Raw genomic sequence first — 22,952 nt, forward strand, 5'->3', positions numbered from 1 at the left:
CTGTTGGGAGCATCATCCGGAAGTGGAAGGCTTATGGAACTACTGTTAGCCTTCCACGGCCTGGACAGCCTTTGAAAGTTTCCTCACGTGCCAAGGCCAGGCTTGTCTGAAGAGTCAAGGCTAACCCAAGGACAACAAGGAAGGAGCTCCAGGAAGATCTCATGGCAGTGGGGACATTGGTTTCAGTCAATACCATAAGTAACGTACTCCACCGCAATGGTCTCCGTTCCAGACGAGCCCGTAAGGTACCTTTTACTTTCAAAGTGTCATGTCAAGGCTCGTGTACAGTTTGCTCATGATCACTTGGAGGACTCTGAGACAGACTGGTTCAAGGTTCTCTGGTCTGATGAGACCAAGATCGAGATCTTTGGTGCCAACCACACACGTGACGTTTGGAGACTGGATGGCACTGCATATGACCCCAAGAATACCATCCCTACAGTCAAGCATGGTGGTGGCAGCATCATGCTGTGGGGCTGTTTCTCAGCCAAGGGGCCTGGCCATCTGGTCCGCATCCATGGGAAGATGGATAGCATGGCCTACCTGGAGATTTTGGCCAAGAACCTCCGCTCCTCCATCAAGGATCATAAGATGGGTCGTCATTTCATCTTCCAACAAGACAACGACCGAAAGCACACAGCCAAGAAAACCAAGGCCTGGTTCAAGAGGGAAAAAATCAAGGTGTTGCAGTGGCCTAGTCAGTCTCCTGACCTTAACCCAATTGAAAACTTCTGGAAGGAGGAGCTCAAGATTAAAGTCCACATGAGACACCCAAAGAACCTAGATAACTTGGAGAAGATCTGCATGGAGGAGTGGGCCAAGATAACTCCAGAGACCTGTGCCGGCCTGATCAGGTCTTATAAAAGACGATTATTAGCTGTAATTGCAAACAAGGGTTATTCCACAAAATATTAAACCTAGGAGTTGAATAATAATTGACCCACACTTTTATGTTGAAAATTTATTAAAATTTAACTGAGCAACATAACTTGTTGGTTTGTAAGATTTATGCATCTGTTAATAAATCCTGCTCTTGTTTGAAGTTTGCAGGCTCTAACTTATTTGCATCTTATCAAACCTGCTAAATCTGCAGGGGGTTGAATACTACTTGTAGGCACTGTATCAGCGGGAGAGCAACAATAAAAAAACGAACCAGGGCTGTGTGTAACTAGCAGCGATCTCACAGCAGGGGCCAGATCGCTGCTCAGTGTCACACACAGCGAGATCGCTAATGAGGTCACTGCTGCGTCACAAAAACCGTGACTCAGCAGCGATCTCAGCAGCGATCTCGCTGTGTGTGAAGCACCCCTTATTTGCACTAATATCATTAAACATATGGTGTATCTATGTTCCTGATCCAATACTTTCTGGTGTACATTATCATGCTCGTTTATCTGCCTCTGCGATGACATGAGGGCTATTTGCATAGTCTTTGTGAATACACTTATGCCTGCTGTTGTACATTATCTGCATTGCAATTGTCAGGCTATGTGCGCACGTTGCGTAAATACATGCAGTTACGCTGCGCTTTGTAGCGCAGCGTAACTGCATGCGTCCTGCGTCCCCTGCACAGTCTATGGAGATTGTGCAGGGGCCGTGCGCATGTGGCGTTTTAGAGCGCAGCGCTTCGGCTACTGCCGAAGCGCTGCGTTCTAAGAAGTGACATGTCACTTCTTCCGTGCGCTTTGCCGGCAGCTCCTGCTCTGTCTATGGCAGGAGCTGCAGGCAGAGCGCATGGAATCGGCTTTTTTTTTTTTTCACTACGGACATTTCTGCAGCGATTTAAAGCGCACATGTCCTCTTCAGATCGCTGCAGAAATTTCTGCAGTGACTGTACGCAACGTGCGCACATAGCCTTATGTTGTTTGCCTATTCTACACTTATTGCGTTTAGGTTTTGTGAATACACTTATCTTCATTGTAAGTACCTTTTTTTGTATTACAATTGCTACGCGAATTACGTATTCCAGGCATATGACCCAGCACTTCCAGTATTGCTCAGTCATGTGGATTTGCCTACTCTTTGGACACTGTGGCTGCCCTGTATCTCACACACACCACTTGGAAATCAGGTGCTAATTATTTGTGTACATAAACCAGTTTGTCATAGTGACTCATGCCTCTACCCCTGATGAAGCTATTCTAGTGACAGGAGTTGGGTGGATCAGGTGATATGGTGCCCCATCTGTCCCTGTGTCATACATTTTGCCATGCCATTATTGTGTTTTTTTGAGTAATTCTCCATTACTAGAATTATGGGATTGATCATGGGTGGTTTCTTGTATGCCACATATTATGAGATTTTGTCTATGTAGATTCCACGATACTTCTACTTGTATGGCTTTGGCATCTGTGTAAACCTGTTTAAATACTTTTGATATTATTTTCCTCATATTTATCTTCTGCATGATTTGCACTTCATAGGCATGGACTTGGTATCATCTGTTTTTACATACCTGTGTTTGTCTTTATGTGGGGTTTTTATGTGGTTTACTAATAAAATTTAAATATTTTTTATTACTGCCTAGAGTGAGTGCTATTCTTATATGGGATGTGCTGTTTTCCTTGTTCTGAAGCTTGACACGCGTCAAGACTAGAGATGAGCGAACCGGTCGCGAACCGGTCGAGAACCACTCGAACCGCATAGGAAACAATGGGAGGCAATCACAAACACATAAAAACACCCTCAAAGGTGTCCAAAAGGTGACAAACAACTCACAACACAACACAAACACATGGGAAAGTGACAAGGACATATACTCATGCGAAAACAAAAGAGCTGGACAAGGAAAAAGAGGAGGAGACACAGATATAGGCATGGCATGCCCTTCTAAAATCATGTAAAACACCGCAAGGTTACTCCAAGCGGAGTCTCCCTTTTTTCCAAAAATTGGGCCATACACACACCCACCCCTTCAGTTGCAGCACTTGTGCCCCAGTTGTACACTTCACAGGTAGATTTGCATCAAGCACATTCAAAAATACGCCATCCTTAACCGTCCCCAGGATGACACCGGGGTAGGTAGCTAAGTCTTTCCTGATCCCAGCTCTGTTCATCTTGGATCATTTTTAAAAACACTGTAAGCAAGGGTTACTCCAAGCGGAGTCTCCCTTTTTTCCAAAATTTGGGCCCCACACACACCCACCCCTTCAGTGGCAGCACTTGTGCCCCAGTTGTACACTTCGCAGTTAGATTTGTATCAAGCACATTCAAAAATACGCCATACTTAACCGTCCCCAGGATGACCCCGGGGTAGGTAGCAAAGTCTTTGCTGAACCATGACTTGTTCATCTTGGCTCCTTTTAAAAAACACAGCAAGCAAGGGTTACTCCAAGCAGAGTCTCCCTTTTTTCCAAAAATTGGGCCACACAGACACCCACCCCTTCAGTGGCAGCACTTGTGCCCCAGTTGTACACTTCACAGGTAGATTTGCATCAAGCACATTCAAAATACACAAGCATTTACTCTCCCCAGGATGACACAGTGGTAGTAAATTCCTTGTGGATCCATGACTTGTTCATTTTGCTGAACGTTAGTCTGTCCACATTGTCACTGGACAGACGCGTACGCTTATCTGTCAGCACACAGCCAGCAGCACTGAAGACACGTTCAGAGACAACGCTGGCAGCGGGACACGACAAGATCTCCAAGGCGTAAGTGGAGAGCTCTGGCCATTTTTCAAGATTTGAAGACCAAAATGAGCAAGGCTCCAGTTGCAAAGTCATGGCATCGATGTTCATTTGGAGATACTCCTGTATCATCCTCTCCAGCCGTTGACTGTGTCAGACTTGTTGTCTCTGGTGGCCTTGCAAAGGATGGTCTAAAAAAATTATGAAAAGATTCAATAAAATTGCTGTTACCAGCACCAGATACGGTGCTGCTGGTACGGTTAGATTGTTGAAGATGACGAGACCGTCCCATGTTTGTCGAGTTACAACTGGGAGATTCACTCAGTGCACCACGGGTGTTTTGTGGAAAAGCCGAGTTAAGATCGAGCAATAGCTTTTGCTGATACTTCTGCATACGTGCATCCCTTTCTATGGCTGGAATTATGTCACAAAATTTGGACTTGTACCGGGGATCTAATAGTCTGGCAAGCCAGTAGTCATCATCACTTCTAATTTTGACAATACGAGGGTCATGTTGGAGGTAGTGCAGCAAGAAGGCGTTCATGTGTCTTGCGCAGCCATGCGGACAAAGTCCACGCTGTGTTTGTGGCATAGAGGTGCTATCCGTTCTTTCTTCCTCTGACATTTCCCCCCAACCTCTTTCAACAGAAATTTGACCAAGGTCTCCCTGATCCGCTGAGTCTTCCATGTCCATGGACAGTTCGTCCTCCATTTCTTTATGTTCTCCTGCACCTTCCTCAACATTTCGCCTGCTACCATGCGCCCTTGTTGATCCCTGTCCCCCATGGTCCCATGCCTGCCGTCTTGGTGATGATGAACGTCTGGACCTTGGTGATGTTGTTGTCTCTTGCGCATATGAATGCTCCTGTAGTTCCTCCCCTTCCTATTTTCCCACCCCCTGACTCCGAATAGTGTTTAGCGTGTGCTCCAGCATGTAAATGACTGGAATTGTCATGCTGATAATGGCATTGTCAGCGCTAAACATATTCGTCGCCATGTCGAAACTGTGCAGAAGGGTGCATAGGTCCTTGATCTGAGACCACTCCATCAGGGTGATCTGCCCCACCTCTGCATCTCGTTGGCCCAGGCTATACGTCATGACATATTGCACCAGGGCTTGACAGTGCTGCCACAGTCGCTGTAACATGTGGAGTCGAATTCCAGCGTGTCGGCACATCGCATTTCAGGTGATGAACCGGCAGGCCGAAAGACTTCTGGAGCGATGTAAGTCGCTCAGCAGCAGTGGTTGAACGGCGGAAGTGAGCAGACAGTTTTCGTGCCCTGTTCAGAAGGCCATCTAGGCCGGCATAGTGTGTTAAAAATTGCTGGACAACAAGGTTCAACACGTGAGCCATACAAGGCACGTGTGTCAACTTGCCCAGGCGAAGGGCCGCACCCAGGTTTGCAGCATTGTCGCACACGGCCTTACCAGGCTGCAGGTTGAGTGGAGACAACCATTTATTAAACTCAGTCTCCAGAGCTGCCCACAACTCAGCCGCTGTGTGACTCTTAGTTCCAAGACATTTCAAGCTAAAGACCGCCTGATGCCGTTGCGCTCTGCTGCCAGCATAGTAATGAGGGGTGCGTGATTCCTTCTGCGCAGTTACAACGCTGGTGGCCTGACCAAGCAGGCTTGGGGCGGAGGTGGAGGACCCAGACGAGGTGGAGGAGGCAGAAGCAGTGGCGGAACTTGGACAGACAGAGGATTGACACACAAGTCGTGAAGACGGCAAGACTTGTGCAGCAGACCCTTCACCATCTATCACCATAGTTACCCAGTGCCCAGTGAGCGACATGTAACGTCCCTGTCCATGCTTACTGGTCCAAGTATCGGTGGTGAAATGCACCCGTTCACACACAGAGTTTCTCAAGGAAGCGGTGATGTTGTGTGCGACATGCTGGTGTAGCTCAGGCACACCTTTCTTAGAGAAGTAGTGGCGACTGGGCATCTGGTACTGGGGCACAGCGACAAACATAAGGCCTCTAAAATCCTGTGTGTCCACCAGGCAGAAAGGCAGCATTTCGGTAGCCAAGAGCTTACAGAGGGATAAAGTCAATCTCTTAGCTTTGTCATGGGTCGCAGGAAATGGCCTTTTATTTGTCCACATCTGAGGGACAGAGATGTGGCTGCTGTGTGTAGACGGTGTTGAGTAGGGTGTCCCTGGAAAAATGCAGGTTTGTGAGGAAAGTGCAGGCATAGACATGATGTTGCCTTCATCCAACGTTGGTGCTATTGATGTCTGAGAGAGCTGTACACACGCACTTGTTTCCCCTTCCAAACCAACTGACGACCTACCAAGCAAACTGCCTGTTGCGGTTACAGTGGTGGAAATTGTGCGTGGAGAACCAGGTGTGACAGCTGTCCCCACAGTCCTAGAAGATGAAGAGCGCGCGGATGCACTGGAAGGGGCAGGCGGTGGATGGTTCGCTCCGCTAGGCCGCATTGTAGCACGGTGAGCTTCCCACTGGGACATATGATATTTATTCATGTGACGATTCATGGAAGAAGTTGTCAAACTGCTGAGGTTTTGCCCTCTACTAACAGAATCACGACAAATTTTACAGATCACATAATTTGGCCGATCTTTTGCTATGTCAAAAAAGGACCAGGCTAGGCAAGGCTTAGAGGGCATGCGACCTGCTGATCCACCCCGACTAGTGCTCAGAGGCACAGTGGTGGCTGAGGATGCAGTTGTTGACGTGCTACCAGTACTCCTCCTCTGTCCAGGAAGGCACAAGGTAACTTCGTCGTCATTTGCATCCTCCTCCACCGCCTCTGTTCACATCCTCGAGTGCCTGACTGTGGGTTGACAGTAGGTGGGATATAGAACTTCCTCATCAATTGTTGTGTTTGCACTCCCCTCACCGATCAGACCGAGCCTCTTCCTGCCCTGACCGAATATTTAAGTTGTCATCCCAATCTGGTATTTGCGTCTCATCGTCATCAGTATGTTCCTCATTGTCTATAACAACAGGTGTTACAGTTTGTGAATAAGGGTCAACATTATGCTCAGAAACTTGGTCCTCACGGCCTGAATCAGAGTCACAAAGGTACTGGGCATTACTGCAGACCATTTCATGGTCTGTACTCACTGTAGCTTGGGAGCAGACCTCTGATTCCCAGGCTATAGTGTGACTGAACAGCTCTGCAGACTCAGCCATCTCAGTTCCACCATACAGATGGAGACTTCAGAGCTGGGAGAAAGCAAGTGTGATTGGGATGACAACTCAGAGGACTGGTGTTTTTTGGATGCGGTAGTTGAGGTGGCAGAGAGGGCACTTGTTGGACCATTTGAGATCCATTCAAGCATTTTCTTTTTTTGGCCATCATCTACCTTTGTTCCAGTTGTTCGTGTCTGTAAAAAAGGGAGCACATCGGATTGTCCACGGTAAGTAGTAGACATCTTACTTTTGCTGGAAGATGGTCTATCTTCAGCAGATGTTAATGGAGCTTTGCCACCTTCACCACGGACAAACCCCTTTTTTCCTTTTCCAACACGCCTCTTCCCCTTTCCACTAGCAGCTGTCATTTTGCCACTCATTTTGATTGCGAAAAGATTGTGCACTTAAAATGTGGTATTAAAAATTGAGAGGTGGTGTAGATTGCAGCGGTGGTCTATCTTTTTATTAACAGCAGAATAAACAACAATAACTATCCCTGACAATGCAACTACAGCCCTTAAACTCGCAGCATAGTTTGCTATTAGAATGGCTTAGTAACAATGAGTTTGAGTGTGCAATGCAGTGGTGCTGCAAATAGCTTTGCACCAGTGGGACAATAATGGAAGTCCAACAGCCACTTTTAGGATGCCACTAAGTTTACTCAGTGTTTGCTAGTATAATGGCTTAGTAACAATGAGCTTGAGTGTGCAATGCAGAGGTGCTGCAAATAGATTTGCACTCGTGGGACACTAATGGAAGTCCAACAGCCACTTTTAGGATGCTACTAAGTTTACTCAGTGTTTGCTAGTATAATGGCTTAGTAACAATGAGCTTGAGTGTGCAATGCAGAGGTGCTGCAAGTAGATTTGCACTAGTGGGACACTAATGGAAGTCCAACAGCCACTTTTAGGATGCCACTAAGTTTACTCAGTGTTTGCTAATATAATGGCTTAGTAACAATGAGCTTGAGTGTGCAAAGGGCAGGAGGGTACAGTGGCAGGGTTGTGGGTCAGTGTACAGGAAAGGAAGCCTCACTTTCTATCCCTACTAATGGGGAAATGCAGCGAGGAAATCCCTGACCTTAGCTACACAGAGGCTGTTATCTTCTGTAGGTGTTAAAATCTGTTTCCACGGACCTGACTGTCACCTATGGCTCTGAGCCTGCTGTTATAAGCCCTTACAAGGGCTAATAGAAACTTCTATCCCTATTCTGTATAGCGCTGTGTGTAGAGCGTACACAGCAGTATCGGAGACAGGAGCTACGCCAGCAGTGACTCACACCCAGACGCAGAAGAGATAATGGCGTCCGGACGGGCAGATACCCGTTTTTATAATGCAGGGACATGTGACATGGACATCCTATCACACATGCCATGCCGTTGCTTCTCTGGCTAAAAGTCCACTTAGCTGTGTGTGTGTCTGGGATTGGCTGACATGCTGGCCCACCCCACTACAGGCGCGCGCTTAGGGAAGGAAGAAAAGGGAAAAAAAAATGTCGATTGCCATTATCCCAGCAGCAGTGATCTGAATGCGCTGTTCCCGCACACTATACGCTGAAATTTCATAATAGTGTGAGTCACAGAGTGACTTATACTATTACAGCGGAAAGCCAACTAGTAATTAGCTTGGCTTTTTGCTGCTAGAACCGTTCTCGAACGTAACTAGAACTATCGAGCTTTAGCAAAAAGCTCGAGTTTTAGTTCGATCTACAACAGCCCCCAAAATCACTCGAACCGCGAACTGGAGAACCACGAACCGCGCTCAACTCTAGTCAAGACATCACAATGTGCACCATGACGTCGGAGTCCTAGTCGAGGTGGGTAGTGAGGTAAATATTACTGTTACTTATATATATATATACATATGTATATATGTATATAATTTACCCACACACTTTTATTCAGCTGCCTGCTATTCTACTGATTTCACATTATGCGAACTGAAAACAAAGTCTGTATTTTTGAAGAATATTTTTATTGATTAGTTTACAGATTTTTATAGAATATTTTTATAGATTTTTTAGAATTTGGGAAAATTCAATTTCACACAAATTTGCTCATCTCTAGCACATCTTGCATCTTCAGGATTAGATCGGAATATCAGGGTGGACAGCAGTATGAGCAGCCTCTTCTTCCCTCAGCACCGCTGGTATGTCCAGTATTAGATCTGATAGACTGGCTGGACAGCAGTGTGAGTAGCCGCCTCTTACCTCTGCACATTTGGTATGTCCAGTACTAGATCAGATAGCAGGCTGAAAAGCAGTGTGAGCCGCCGCCTCCGACCTCTGTATACTTGGTTTGTTCAGTATTCGGTCAGACAGACAGGGTGGACAACAGTATTAGCTGCAATTTGGTAACGGCTTAGTGAAGTCTGAGGTTGCGCTGGCTTAGAGCTGGGATTCTACAACTTGAAAGTTCAGAGCCAGTTTTGGAAGAATGATGGATCGTTTTAGAGTGACATTATAGACCCTTGAGACTGCTTTTCTTAAAGGGGTTATCCGGCTTCTTTTGACTTTTTTTCATTATTACACTATTGGGCTACATTGGGGCAGGTAAGTAGATAGAGACCACTTACCTGCCCCGCTGTCAGCCCCTCTCCCCCGGCTCAGAGTGGTCATGTGACCGCTCCTGCCGCGATTTTGCTGCTTCCGGTCATTTCATGTCTACATGGGCAGGGCCATGTTGACATGCAAATCTGGAACAGCATGTCGCCTCCCTGCTGGGCTGTACAGTGCGTGGAGTAACCGCCCCCGTTCCCTGCACCCTCCCACACATTCCCCTGCACCCCGTACTCTGCCCACAACCTCCTACACACTCCGTAGTCTCCCTCCCCCGCCTCCTGTGCCCAGCTACGTGCGCCCTGAATTCCAGCCGATTCAGTGTCCAGTTCAATAAGGCAAGGAACACTTGCTGTCAGATACACTGTCAGCGCTGTGTCCCCAGCGCTTTATCATGTTTACTGCCTGACGCCCTGGGAACTGTCCCCCCCCCCCCCCCCGTGCGCGCTGTCTGTGTCATCATGGGTCATCTGTGTATGTGCATCAGTCTGTGTCCCTCGCCAGCCCCGCGGATGCCCGCTCTTCTCACGCCGCGGGGCTGGCAGGGAGCGGGACACTGACTGCTAAAGGTGGTATCACACACAGCGACAACGACGTCGCTGCTACGTCGCCATTTTCTGTGATGTTGCAGCGACGTCCCGTCGCTGTCGCTGTGTGTGACATCCAGCAACGAGCTGGCCCCAGCTGTGAGGTCGCCGCTCGTTGCTGAATGTCCAGCTTCATTTTTTTGGTCGTCGCTCTCCCGCTGTGACGCACAGATCGCTGTGTGTGACAGCGAGAGAGCGACGAAATGAAGCGAGCAGGGAGCAGGAGCCGGCAGCTGCGGTAAGCTGTAACCAAGGTAAACATCGGGTAACCAAGGTGGTTACCCGATATTTACCTTCATTACCAGCCTCCGCCGCTCTCACGCTGCCAGCGCCGGCTCCTGCTGTCTGCACATGTAGCTGCAGTACACATCGTGTAATTAACCCGATGTGAACTGTAGCTAGGAGAGCAAGGAGCCAGCGCTAAGCAGTGTGCGCGGCTCCCTGCTCTCTGCACTGTGACATGTAGCTGCAGTACACATCGGGTTAATTAACCCGATGTGTACTGTAGCTAGGAGATCAAGGAGCCAGCGCTAAGCAGTGTGCGCGGCTCCCTGCTCTCTGCACTGTGACATGTAGCTTCAGTACACATCGGGTTAATTAACCCGATGTGTACTGTAGCTAGGAGAGCAGGGAGCCAACGCTCAGTGTGCGCGGCTCCCTGCTCTCTGCACTGTGACATGTAGCTGCAGTACACATCGGGTTAATTAACCCGATGTGTACTGTAGCTAGGAGAGCAGGGAGCCAGCGCTCAGTGTGCGCGGCTCCCTGCTCTCTGCACATGTAGCTGCAGGTTAGATTAGATGAGATAATTACCTGCTGTGACGATCTCCTGCCTCCTGACGTCACCGCGGTCACTGCCTTCTCTGCCCGTCTCGCGGGCGGCCCGAGACTGTCACTAGCAGTGACGTCACGGGCTCTCGCGATACTGCGTAGAATGCAGCGGGCATAGAAGTCAGTGACAGCGCTGACGTCAGGAGAGCAGGAGATCGTTACTGCAGGTAATGATCTCATCTAACCTCCTGATGGCAGCGCTCGGCATCCCCTGCAGTGACCTGGGCTGACCTATTGATGTTAGCTCAGGTCACTGCACTGCTCTCCCAGCCAATGGGGAACATTTTATTCTTCATTGACTGGGAGTCTCATTGACTATGGTATGGATCGCCGTGCGACCCCCTTATTGGATTACGCCGGACCTGGATTGGATTGTTCTTGTCAATAAATTGTTGAAAGAGGGAATGTGGGGAGTGTTTTTTCAAATAAAACTTTTTTTGTTGTCTATTTTTTATTTCTTACTGACTGGGTTGGTGATGTCGGGTATCTGATAGACGCCTGACCTCACCAACCCCAGGGCTTGATGCCAGGTGACATTACACATCCGGCATCAACCCCATATATTACCCCGTTTGCCAACGCACCAGGGCGCGGGATGAGCTGGGGCGAAGCACCAGGATTGGCGCATCTAATGGATGCGCCACTCCTGGGGCAGCTGTAGCCTGCTATTTTTAGGCTGGGGAGTGTCCAAGAACGGTGGACCTCCCTAGTCTGAGAATACCAGACCACAGCTGTCCGCTTTACCTTGGCTGGTGATGCAATTTGGGGGGGACCCCACGTTTTTTGTTTTAAATTATTTATTTAATTTTAAATAGCGTGGGGTGCCTTCTGTTTTGGATTACCAGCCAAGGTGAAGCTGCCAGCTGTGGTCTGCAGGCTGCAGCCGTCTGCTTTACCCTAGCTGGCTACAGAAGATAGGGGGGACCTCACGTCGTTTTTTTTTTAATTATTTATTTATTTATTTATTGGCTAAATACAAGGCTAAGCACCCTTTAGTGCCACATGAAAGGCACTAAAGGGTGCCAGCTTAGACTATGTGGGGGGGGGGGTAGGACATTATATTGGTCTTTCTCATCTATTATCTATCCCTCTATCTATCCCTTCATTCATTCATCCATCCCTCTATTGATCCCTCTAGCTATCTGTATCTATCTATCCCTCTATCTATCTAGCTGCTTCCGTTTTTTTGCAGTATGAAAAAAATAGGAAGGTACGCAGATGACACACGGACCATATACAGAACGGATGCCACACAGTTGCATCCGTGAAAAACATGACCATTTTTTTGCAGACCGCAAAAACGGGGCAGTCCTGTGAATGTAGCCTAATCAAGAGGCTTATGAGGGTGATGTATTTAATTACAAAAAACTGTTTTTTTCTTGGTGTATGTGTTTATTTTCTGTCACTTACAGATTACTAAGGGGGGGGGGGTGTTTCATAGACCCTGACGATTAATATCTGGCTTAGAGGCAGCTGTGGGCTGTGATTAACTTCATATTAGCCTGATTGCCACCGCCCCAGAGCAACCAGGAAGAGCCAGGTAAAGTGCTGGGATTGTCACATCTAATGGATGTGACAATCCTGAGTGGCTGCAGGCTGCTATTTTTAGGCATGGGGCGGCTCAATAAATAGGGGTCTCCCCAGCCTGACAATACCAGCCCCCAGCTTTTGTGGTTTATCATTCCTGGGTACCAAAATTCGGGGGAACTGAATTTCGTTTATTTTTAAATTATTTTTGTAAATCAAGAAAAAAGCTGCATGCAGTTCCTCTTATTTGGATACACAGCCAAGATAAGCGCACGGCTGGGGGCTGCATACTGTAGCCATATGCTTTTTCTGTTCTTGGTGTCATAATATGGGAGAAAAACACAGTGAAAAATTGTATGCGTTTTATACCACAATAATGATCCGCAGACTTGAATTGCTTTCCCGCTCATCAACCGTCTTGGCGCCCGTGATTGGTTGTAGGCAGATGCTGTCACATACGCTAAGGGTGCGTCTGACTGCAACCAATCACAGGAGACAGGACAGCTGGAGGACGGGGAAAGCAGTGCATATGAATGAGCAGTAATTAGCGGCCCAGCAAGTGAAGGAGAAGCCACGGGAGCAGTGTACAGCTGCAACGGAGCCTCGGTCAGTATGAAGCGCTTTCTTCTTTTTTTTTTTTTACGTTACTATTAATTTTTAATTTCACAAGTGCCTGATCCTGATCACACATCCGGAATCCAGGTCCTGGTTCTGCCCAACAATAGCCTCTGATTCTCTGAAAAGAGGGCTGTTTACCCCTACACTGACTAATAGAACGAGTTTTTTTCAGTAGCTACTCTGAAAAGATGACGCAAAGTTTCGTGAACCTCCATTTTCACCAACCCACAAAGTACAGTTTCATCAACACAGTATGATAGCCCCGACACAACCCACCACATTTTATAATGGCTCACACACAGTATAATGCGCTTCACATAGACATCCAAATACTATAATGTCCCCCTCATACAGCACAGCAAACTATATTTTGGCCCCTACACAGATCAAAACAGTATAATGGCTGCCCCACCTAATGATTAAAAAAATTACTCATCTCTCCCCATTCTCCCGCTGCTCCAATCTTCGCAGCAGGTGTCCTGAATGTTCGGCACTGGTCTGCAGAGGGTGCGTTGAAGTGACATCATTGTGCCCTCTGCACTGAGACATCAAAGCTCATAAGCACAGGGAGAATAATGGAGGAGGGAGCCGTCAGATCGTTGCTTTCAATTATATTGGCATTTATCGTTCAGTTGAACGTGCAATACAGGACGGAGGAGGGTCCAGTGCAGGCCCTGGAACTGGCCCCCTGACTCACAGGTCCCTTAGTAGCAACGTGGTCTGCCGCCATGAGCGGTACACAACTGTAAATATCTTTCAATTTTTAATAAATATATATATAAATATATATATATATAATCTAATATATAAAGCTGAGTGTGTGTGTGTGTGTGTGTGTGTGAGTCCGCTAAAGGAATCCGCACTATCTCATTTACAATAACGTTTTTTTGCACAGATGACCCATGTGACCCAGGGAACGTCGTAGACTACGGTTTCACAGGAAAATGTAACCCTGCGCTTTACAGTTACTCTCCAAAAAACATGACTCCATTAAAGTGATTGGAGCCTGGAACTACAGTTTATTAATCTCAGCTGTGATTGGTTACTATAGTAACAAAGGACAGTGTTAGTATAAGAGGTAATAAGATATCAGTGGGGAGACGGATAGAGAGAGACAGACAGGGAAAGAAAAGAGACGTAAAGCTAGAGACAGACGGTGAACGAGACAGACGGTGAACGAGAAATGAAAGCCACCTCACAGACCTGCATCATGCTAGTAGTGACATAGCCATGCTGTGATGTATGACAGCATGACCAAAATATCATGGAGCCCAAGGAAAAAAATAGTGGTCAAGATTTTTCACAAAAATCTGCAGTAACTATATTTTATTGTAGATGATGATGATTATTATTATTATCATCGCACTATTTCTTGCTTGCTGCTACACAGTGTAGATATGTGAATCCTCACATCACATGCAGCAGACACAGTTGTCGACAGTCAGAATGAACGGTCATGTGACCACTCATATGCAATCTGCACACTCCACATTCGGAGCCCAATGTGTCAATTCATATAGTGACACATAGATGGATAAGCCTGGAGAATCTATGTGCATATATATATATATATATATGTATACACATAACTATATGACACAAACCACGCGCACACACACATGTACCATACATACATGGCGTATATATATCTACTATAGACTCACATTGGGTGCTATATATAGTCTGCCTTAGGCCCGTTTCACACGTCAGTGAAAAACAGTGACGTTTTTCACTGGCGTGTAAAACACGCACATGTCCCTGCGTGTGCCGTGAATCACGGCACACGTGGGTTGTCTAAGTGCAATCCGGGCTCCGTTATCCGTGGCCCATGATTGCACTTAGTAATCAACTCACCTGCGCCCGCTCTCCATGGTGCTGATCGCTCCCGCGGTGCAGCATCCGGCCGGCGCTGACAACCGCAGCAGCTGCTTCCGGGTCGGCTGTGTCGCGCATCATGAATATGCCCGACAATAATGAGCCGGCTCAGAAGCAGCAAGCTGCACGGGCTGCAGAGGACATCGCTGGACGCCGGGTGAGTTAAAATGTTTTTTATTTTAAAAGCATGTTTTTTTCTGGCACGTGTTTCACGGACCACACCACTGCGTGGTCCGTGGAACATCAGTGATGCCAGAAAAAAATGGACATGTCTCCGTGCAGCAATCACGCACACGCGGGTACGCCGCACGGAGACACGTACAGTGAAAAATCACTGACGTGTGAGCAGACCCATTCATTATAATGGGTCTGCGTATGTCAGTGATTCTGGTACGTTTAAAAAAAAAGCACAAACGTACCAGAATCACTGACGTGTGAAAGGGGCCTTACACAGTATTCATTTATCTATAAGGGGTGAGGAACATGTAACAACTCTTTCTGTTACCATTGTTGATGGGATGTGAGCTGATTGCTGTGTCACAGATGAGAGAAGCTGGATCTCTGCTCTGTCACATGCTGCTGAGAGGTCAGGTGCTGGGCAGAATACTGACAGCCATTGAATGTGCAGAGGGAGGGCAGGGGGCGTTCCTGGACACTGAGGCTGGGCGGTGCCAGCTCTGACTGAGGTTTGGCAACCAAGAATACAGGAAATTGTCATGTTTGTTGGAGCTGAATGTAAACAAGGTGCTGCAGAGAATAAAGGGTGAATTCAAGAGGAACAAAAGTTAGAAAACTAAAAATAACAATGTAGGGGTGATTTATATGACAATACAGCGCAGATTAGCTTACATTTTTTTTTGGAGTGTATGTCGGATAACTCCTTTAAGTGTTATGTACAATATTTATCAGTATTTTATTTAATAAAATGGTCATCTCTAAACTAATGCAAAGTGTAATTCCCTTAAAGAATTGTATATATTGCAGAATGGCACCTAAAAAAAGATTACAGATAGTCTAGCAAAACAGGATACATAACACACTGCATTTGTGGTACAGGTTCCATACAGCATATCTGCAGCAATGTACGATGTACGATATATGTGGATAACCTCATCAATACGAAGCAGTAAAAATTCTGCACAGAACTCAAGAATGTTGATCGTTTTCAAATTATTAATGTAGAATTCTGCAGGGAATCCTCAGCAAATGCAGATTTTGTGGTGTAATTGCTGTGAATTTGCAGCAGAGCTAAATTTTTCTTTCCTTTTTCACTGCTTGTACATGAATGGTATGGTCTCCTCCAGACGTTTTTTTTTTCATGTCCAAGAAAATATGGTTATCTTAATGGCTTAATGAGGGAACATCATGAAAGCACAAGCCACAGAAAAAGTCTTCTTTAGACCTAGCTGCAAATACATTAATATTCATCAGTGTTTGGTCTACTGTGTGTGTCAGTTTTTAGCATCAGTTTTTTTATCATTTTTTTCTTATATGCAGAAAAAAACTGATTTGGAGATTTTGAAGCTTCTCCTAGCAAACAGTCAAGGAAAAACAGACTGCATTAGGATGACTGTGGATTGGCGCCACAGAACTTTACTACATCCTTTGCGGTGTTGCGCACAGGCGCTGTCTGCACTATACTAATGGCTGCCGCATGCCAATCAGAAGGAAAGAGGTGACCTCGCTGTATGACGTTACCTCCTTGCATCGGATTGGTGGGTGACAGCCACTGATATAGTGCAGAAAGCTCCTCTGCGCTGCACCGCAAATGATTCAACTGTAGTAAAGCCCTGCCAGCGCCGACCCCCAACATATGGCCGCATAAGCAGGTAAGGTGTTTGCCCACTATCAGAACTCGCTACATCCTGCATGCGGCGGGGCCCTGGCCTGCGAAGCCGCAAGTCTCCTCCGCAGGAGAACGGAACGCAGCTGCCCATGCCCTCGATCAGGGTTCGGAGCAATGCGGTCTCCTTGCTGTGTTCTCCGTAGCGAGGGCGCATGCGACTCCGCAACAATTGACATGCTGCGGCCTCTGAAAGTTGCACCACCGGTTAGTGTTTGCTGCTGGCAGTACACGGACAGTGGGCATGGGATTTCTAGAAATCCCATCCACTTTGCTTGTATTGTACATCGCAGCGTTTTGGATGCAGTTGAAGCATGCAGCATCCAAAACTTTGCAAACACTGATCGTGGGCATCCAGCCTAATAAGAGAGAAAGTGGAGAATTAATTTTTTTTTGTATTACTAAAGGATGAGCACAATGCTACAGGGCACAAGGATGGGCACAATACTACAGTGCACAATGCTACAGGGCACTAGGATGGGCACAAGGATGAACCCAATTCTACAGGACACAAGGATGAGCAGAATACTACAGTGCACAATACTACAGGGCACAAGAATGGGCACAATACTACAGTGCACAATACTACGGGGCACAAGAATGGGCACAATACTACAGTGCACAATGCTACAGGGCACAAGGATGGGCACAAGGATGAGCCCAATTCTACAGGACACAAGGATGAGCACAATACTACTGAGCACAATACTACGGGGCACAAGAATGGGCACAATACTACAGTGCACAAGGCGGGCAAAATACTACAGGGCACAAAGATGAGCCCAATACTGCTGGGCACAATACTACAGGGATGGTTACAATACTACTGGGCACAAGGATGAGCACAATACTACAAAGATGGTTACAAGCAATAACAGGAGGACAAGGAGTGTGAACATGGAAATATTTTTATTAGATTAAAATTGATTTCAATATGTAAAAGTATAAAATACAAATGAGACGAGGACAGGGAATATGTATAGTTCTAAATTCCAACATGACATGGGTATTGAAGGGTTAAAGATGGACCAAAATACATATAGAATGCAAATGCATGTGCAAAATCCCAATATAGCAGCAAGAATTGATTGAAAGAATTCAGAACAATGCTAATTCCATAGTTATAATAACATAGATGCAGTCATTGGCCTGTGACCAGCCTCCTACCGTAAGGCAAGGAAAATTTAAAGCTGTACAGTGGGTTAATAAGTGATCCACCCACCTCACAAAAACAAACCCCAACATACGTTTCACTTTCTTTTACTGTGATGCCATGTGGAATGACCAGCTTCCACAAGGATGAGCACAGTACTACAGGGCACAAGGATGGGGCACAGTTCTTCAGGGCGCAATACTAAAGGGCATAAAGATGATCACAATACTACTGGGTACAATACTACAAGAATGAGCGTAATAATACAGGGCACACGGATGAGCACAATGCTACTGGGCACAATACCACAAGGATGTGCACTATACTACAAGGATGAGCACTTTACTACAGGGCACACGGATGAGCATAATACCACAAGGATGAGCATAATGCTACTGGGCACAATACCACAAGGATGAGCACAATACCACAAGGATGAGCACTTTACTACAGGGCACACAGATGGGCACAATACCACAAGGATGTGCACAATACTACAAGGATGAGCACAATACTACTGGGCAGAATACTACAAGGATGAGCACCTTACTACAGGGCACATGGATGGGCACAATACTACTGGGCACAATACCACAAGTACAACCCCTGGCAAAAATGATTGTATCACCTTGATCTGAGGATGTTCATTTAGTTGTTTACTTTTGTTTAAAAAAGCAGATCACAGACACTGCACCAAATTAAAGTCATTTCAAAGGGCAACTTTCTGGCTTTAAGAAACACTAAAAAAAATCATGAAAATATAATGTGCTAGCCAGTATTTGTTAATTTTCAAGACCAAACAGGGGGAAAAATTATGTAATCACTCAATTATGAGGGAAAAAATATGGAATCACTCTGTAAATTTTGATTCCCAAAACGAACATCTGCATCAAATAAGATCTGCTTGTTAGTCTGCATCTAAAAAGGAATCAGCACACCTTGGAGAGCTGTTGCACCAAGTGGATTGACATGAATTATGGCTCCAACACAAGAGGTGTCAATTGAAACAAAGGAGAGGATTATCAAACTCTTAAGAGGGTAAATAATCACGAAATGTTGCAAAAGATGTTGGTTGTTCTCAGTCAGCTGTCTAAAATCTGGACCAAATACAAACAACATGGGAAGGTTGTTAAAGTCAAACATACTGGTAGACCAAAGAAGACATCAAAGCGTCAAGAGAGGAAACTTAAAGCAAACTGTCTCCAAAACAGGAAATCCGCAACAAAACAAATGAGAAATGAATGGGAGGAAACTGGCGTCCATGTCTGTGACCGAACTGTAAGAAACCGCCTAAAGGAAATGGGATTTACATACAGAAAAGCAAAACAATAAAAAGATGACTGCCTGAAGAGAACTTATAAATTTCCACAGTCATTGATAATATGGGGCTGCATGTCAGGTAAAGGCACTGGGGAGATGGCTGTCATTACATCTTCAATAAATGCTCAAGTTGACATTGAAATTTTGAACACTTTTCTTATTTCATCAATTGAAAGTATGTTTGGGAATGATGAAATCATTTATCAAGATCATAATGTATCCTACCATAGAGCAAGAGTTGTGAAAACATTCCTTGAAAGAAGACACATAAGATCAATGACATGGCCTGCAAATAGTCTGGATCACAATCCAATTGGAAATCTTTGGAAGTTGAAGAAAATGGTCCATAACAAGGCTCCAACCTGCAAAGCTGATCTGGCAACAGCAATCAGAGAAAGTTGGAGCTAGATTGAGAAGTACTGTTTATCACTCATTAAGACCATACCTCAGAGACTGCAGGCTGTTATTGAAGCCAGAGGTGGTGCAACAAAATACTAGTGATGTATTGGAATGTTCTTTTGTGTTTGTTTTTCATGATTCCATAATTATTTCCTCAATTGAGTGATTCCATAATCCCCCCCCACCCCCGTTTGGTCTTGAAAAGTAACCATTACTGGCTAGCACATTATGTTTTTATCATTTTTTTAGTGTTTCTTAAAGCCAGAAAGTTGACATTTGAAATGACTTCAGTTTTGTGCTATGTCTGTGATCTGCTTTTTTTAAACAAAAGTAAACAACTGAATGAACATCCTCAGAGCCAGGTGATTCCATAATTTTTACCAGGGGTTGTATGAGCACAATACTACTGGGCACTAAACCACAAGGATGGGCACAATACTACTGGGCACAATACCACAAGGATGAGCACAATACTACAAGGATGGGCACAATACTACTGGGCAAAATACTACAAGGATGAGCACAATGCTACTGGACACATGGATGGGGGACATTACTGCAGCATGGGGACATTAGTACAAGATGTTGGCTAAGATTACTATATGATGCTGCTAATTGTAAAACTATATTACAAAAAGGTGATAAAATGTAAAAAAACGAAATAAAACATGAACTTTTTTGTGCCATTAAGAATGCTATTTTATATATAAACTTAACTAAACGTACAAGTGCAGGTTTGTTATAATAAGCAAACAATATTCAAAAAAGTGATCCAAAGGTATATAGGAAAAAAACATGGAATCATTAAAAATTTCACTTAATTCTGCAAAGAATGCGGCCCCTCTCAATTTTTTTTCTATGTGTGGCACATACACCCAGTTTGTGTTCTGAGCCTTTTTTTAAAAGCTGTTATAGTATCTGCCATTACTACCTCTTGCGTTAGGGTATTCATGAAAGACATAGAACAGTCATGAAACATGGGTGTCTGAATGAGGCCTTCGTGTCCCAAAGCTGGCAATGGGTCAGAGTATCTAAAGTCAAGAGGATATTAAAGCGTATGACTGATAGTATAGTTTCAAATGGTTTCCTCTGAGATTACTTGCTATGACTGCTTTTTATGAATTTGTCCATGCTCCCGAATAAAGCTTAATGGAGTTCTTGACTTCATTACTTTTTGGGATAATAAAGCAATGTAGTAAATGTTTTTGTTTTTTTTTTCTGAGACACAAAATTAATCCTTAAATTTGTTTCAACTTTTTTTTTCCCTGTAGAGATATCTGGTACCACAGGCTCTGACTATGTGTGGTTTAGATGAAGGGAAAACTCGAATAACTTCTGATGCGCTGATTGTTCTGATTAAACAGTATTGTAGAGAAAGTGGGGTGCGAAACTTGCAGAAGCAAGTGGAAAAGGTGAGTGCTGAAAATTGAAAATAAAAAGTGATGATGTACGTTTTGACACCATTTTATTCAGTAAATCCAAGCTTAAAATGTAATAACTTCATGTACCCTTTTCTGATGGTACTCAGTTACATACAAAAAATAACAAGTTGTGTTGTCTGATTAGAACATTTTTAACAGTTTTACTTTTCTAGAAAAGCCACTTGTCTTTTTCTTGAGGATCTTCCCGAACTGTTTTACCACAGTATTTGCGATGTCTCAGTCAGCAGCATCTTATTGTGTTATCTTGTAACTAGCGAGTGGAAGTCACTCAAAGAATTAACTTTTTACTACCAGAATTCAGTTTCCAAACCCTAAAGTAATTAAAAGATATAGCAATAAATAAATAATAAATAATAATAATAGCAAAAGACAGTACGTGTCCACAGCAATGTCACTTTACATTACTGTGCATTGTTTATTTTTTGCGTCAGGTTTTCAGCACTTTTTCAGAGGGGATCCAGGAGGAATCCACCTGAGAAAGACGTACTGTGCGTATACCCGTAAAAATGCAAAGCTGCGTGCATTAATCAACAGCAGGGTCCAATAGGCTGTTTGCCTTGCAAACATTGCACAAGTATTGAAGTGACATATATCAGAAATCAAGACATTGAATGTTCAAGTCCTAAATGAAAGTAGGACTAAGGCCCTGTGCGCACACTGCGTTTTTTTGCCGCGGTTTTTGCTGCAGAATTAGTGCTGTTTTTGTTCATAAACTTCATGCAGTCCTTCCCCAGCAAAGTCTATGAGAGATCCAAAATGCTGTGCGCACACTGCGTTTTTTTTTTTTCCTTACAGGTTTTGCTGCAGAATTTCTGCAGCAAAAAAAAGTACTGTAGCATGTCACTTCTTTTCTGCGTTTTTCTGCTTTTTTCCCTATGTTCAATCTTAAAAAAACGCAGTAAAAACGCACCAAACCGCGGTAAAAACACAAGCATTTTTGGGGCAGTTTTTCCGTGGGTAGATGCGTTTCTCTGCCAAAAGGTACGTTTTTCGCTGGAGAAACAAATCCACAGTGTGCGCACAGTGCCTAAATGAGGAAAAAAAAGTAGCAAAAACTGTAAAAAGAAAAAAAAATGCAAAAGAAAATCCTGAGAAAAAAAAATGTAGCCCTAAACTTCTTCCCAACGTTTGACTTGTATTGCATGGACATAGAACATTGTGTGCAGAGGTATGGAGTGGGCTCAGAAGCTTGCCACTATATATAGCCAATTGCTGTCTTATCAGCAGTCTAGCTTTGATTCCATCTGTTTAAAGGTAATCTGTCAACAGATTAATTTAAACAAGGATCCTACCGTATTTTCTACGGGTTAATAATTAAGGGGTTTTGTTCATTTGTGTTTAAACTGTATTATTTTATTTATTTTTTGATTCAATAAAAAATATACAGTACTTTGCAAAAGCTTTGGGCAAGGGTCTAAAAAGTAAGAATGCTTTAAAAAATTTAAGTTTTAATCAATTAACCCCTTCACCACCCATCTTCTTTTCACCTTCCTGACCAGGCCAGATTTTACAATTCTGACCAATGGCACTTTTGAGGTACCATATTTTCTTTGTCGCTCCATTGGGAGACCCAGACAATTGGGTGTATAGCTTCTGCCTCCGGAGGCCACACAAAGTATTACACTTTAAAAAGTGTAACCCCTCCCCTCTGCCTATACACCCTCCCGTAGATCACGGGCTCCTCAGTTTTATGCTTTGTGTGGAAGGAGGCACACATCCACTCATGCATTCTCAACTTAGTTACGTCGGTTGGAAGAAAAGAGGGCCCCCACGGGGCCCCCGGCATGTTCCCTTCTCACCCCACTAAGTCGGCGGTGTTGTTAAGGTTGAAGTACCCATTGCGGGTACAGAGGCTGGAGCCACATGCCGTCTCCTTCACCATCCCTTAAGCGGCTCTGGGAGAAGTGGGATCCTAAGCGGTCATCCATTTACTGGGACCGTGCTCCATCCGCAGCCCCTGTGGGAACCTGCCGGACCGGAGCATCTTCATCCTCAGGGACCGGGCCCTG

The 22,952-nt window shown here is 45.0% G+C and overlaps 1 protein-coding gene across 2 annotated transcripts in view; it reads left to right on the forward strand.

Annotated features, from left to right (window-relative positions):
- LONP1 (lon peptidase 1, mitochondrial) overlaps window positions 1–22,952 on the forward strand; it is an 829,185-nt gene that overhangs the window by 514,205 nt on the left and 292,028 nt on the right. For both annotated transcript variants that reach the window (XM_075352644.1, XM_075352645.1), the window contains exon 14: window positions 20,773–20,913. In XM_075352644.1, the coding sequence (XP_075208759.1) occupies window positions 20,773–20,913 (141 nt within the window). The remainder of the gene's footprint in view (window positions 1–20,772; window positions 20,914–22,952) is intronic.

This window comes from Anomaloglossus baeobatrachus, chromosome 1 (assembly GCF_048569485.1).
Source record: "Anomaloglossus baeobatrachus isolate aAnoBae1 chromosome 1, aAnoBae1.hap1, whole genome shotgun sequence".
NCBI lineage: Eukaryota > Metazoa > Chordata > Amphibia > Anura > Aromobatidae > Anomaloglossus > Anomaloglossus baeobatrachus.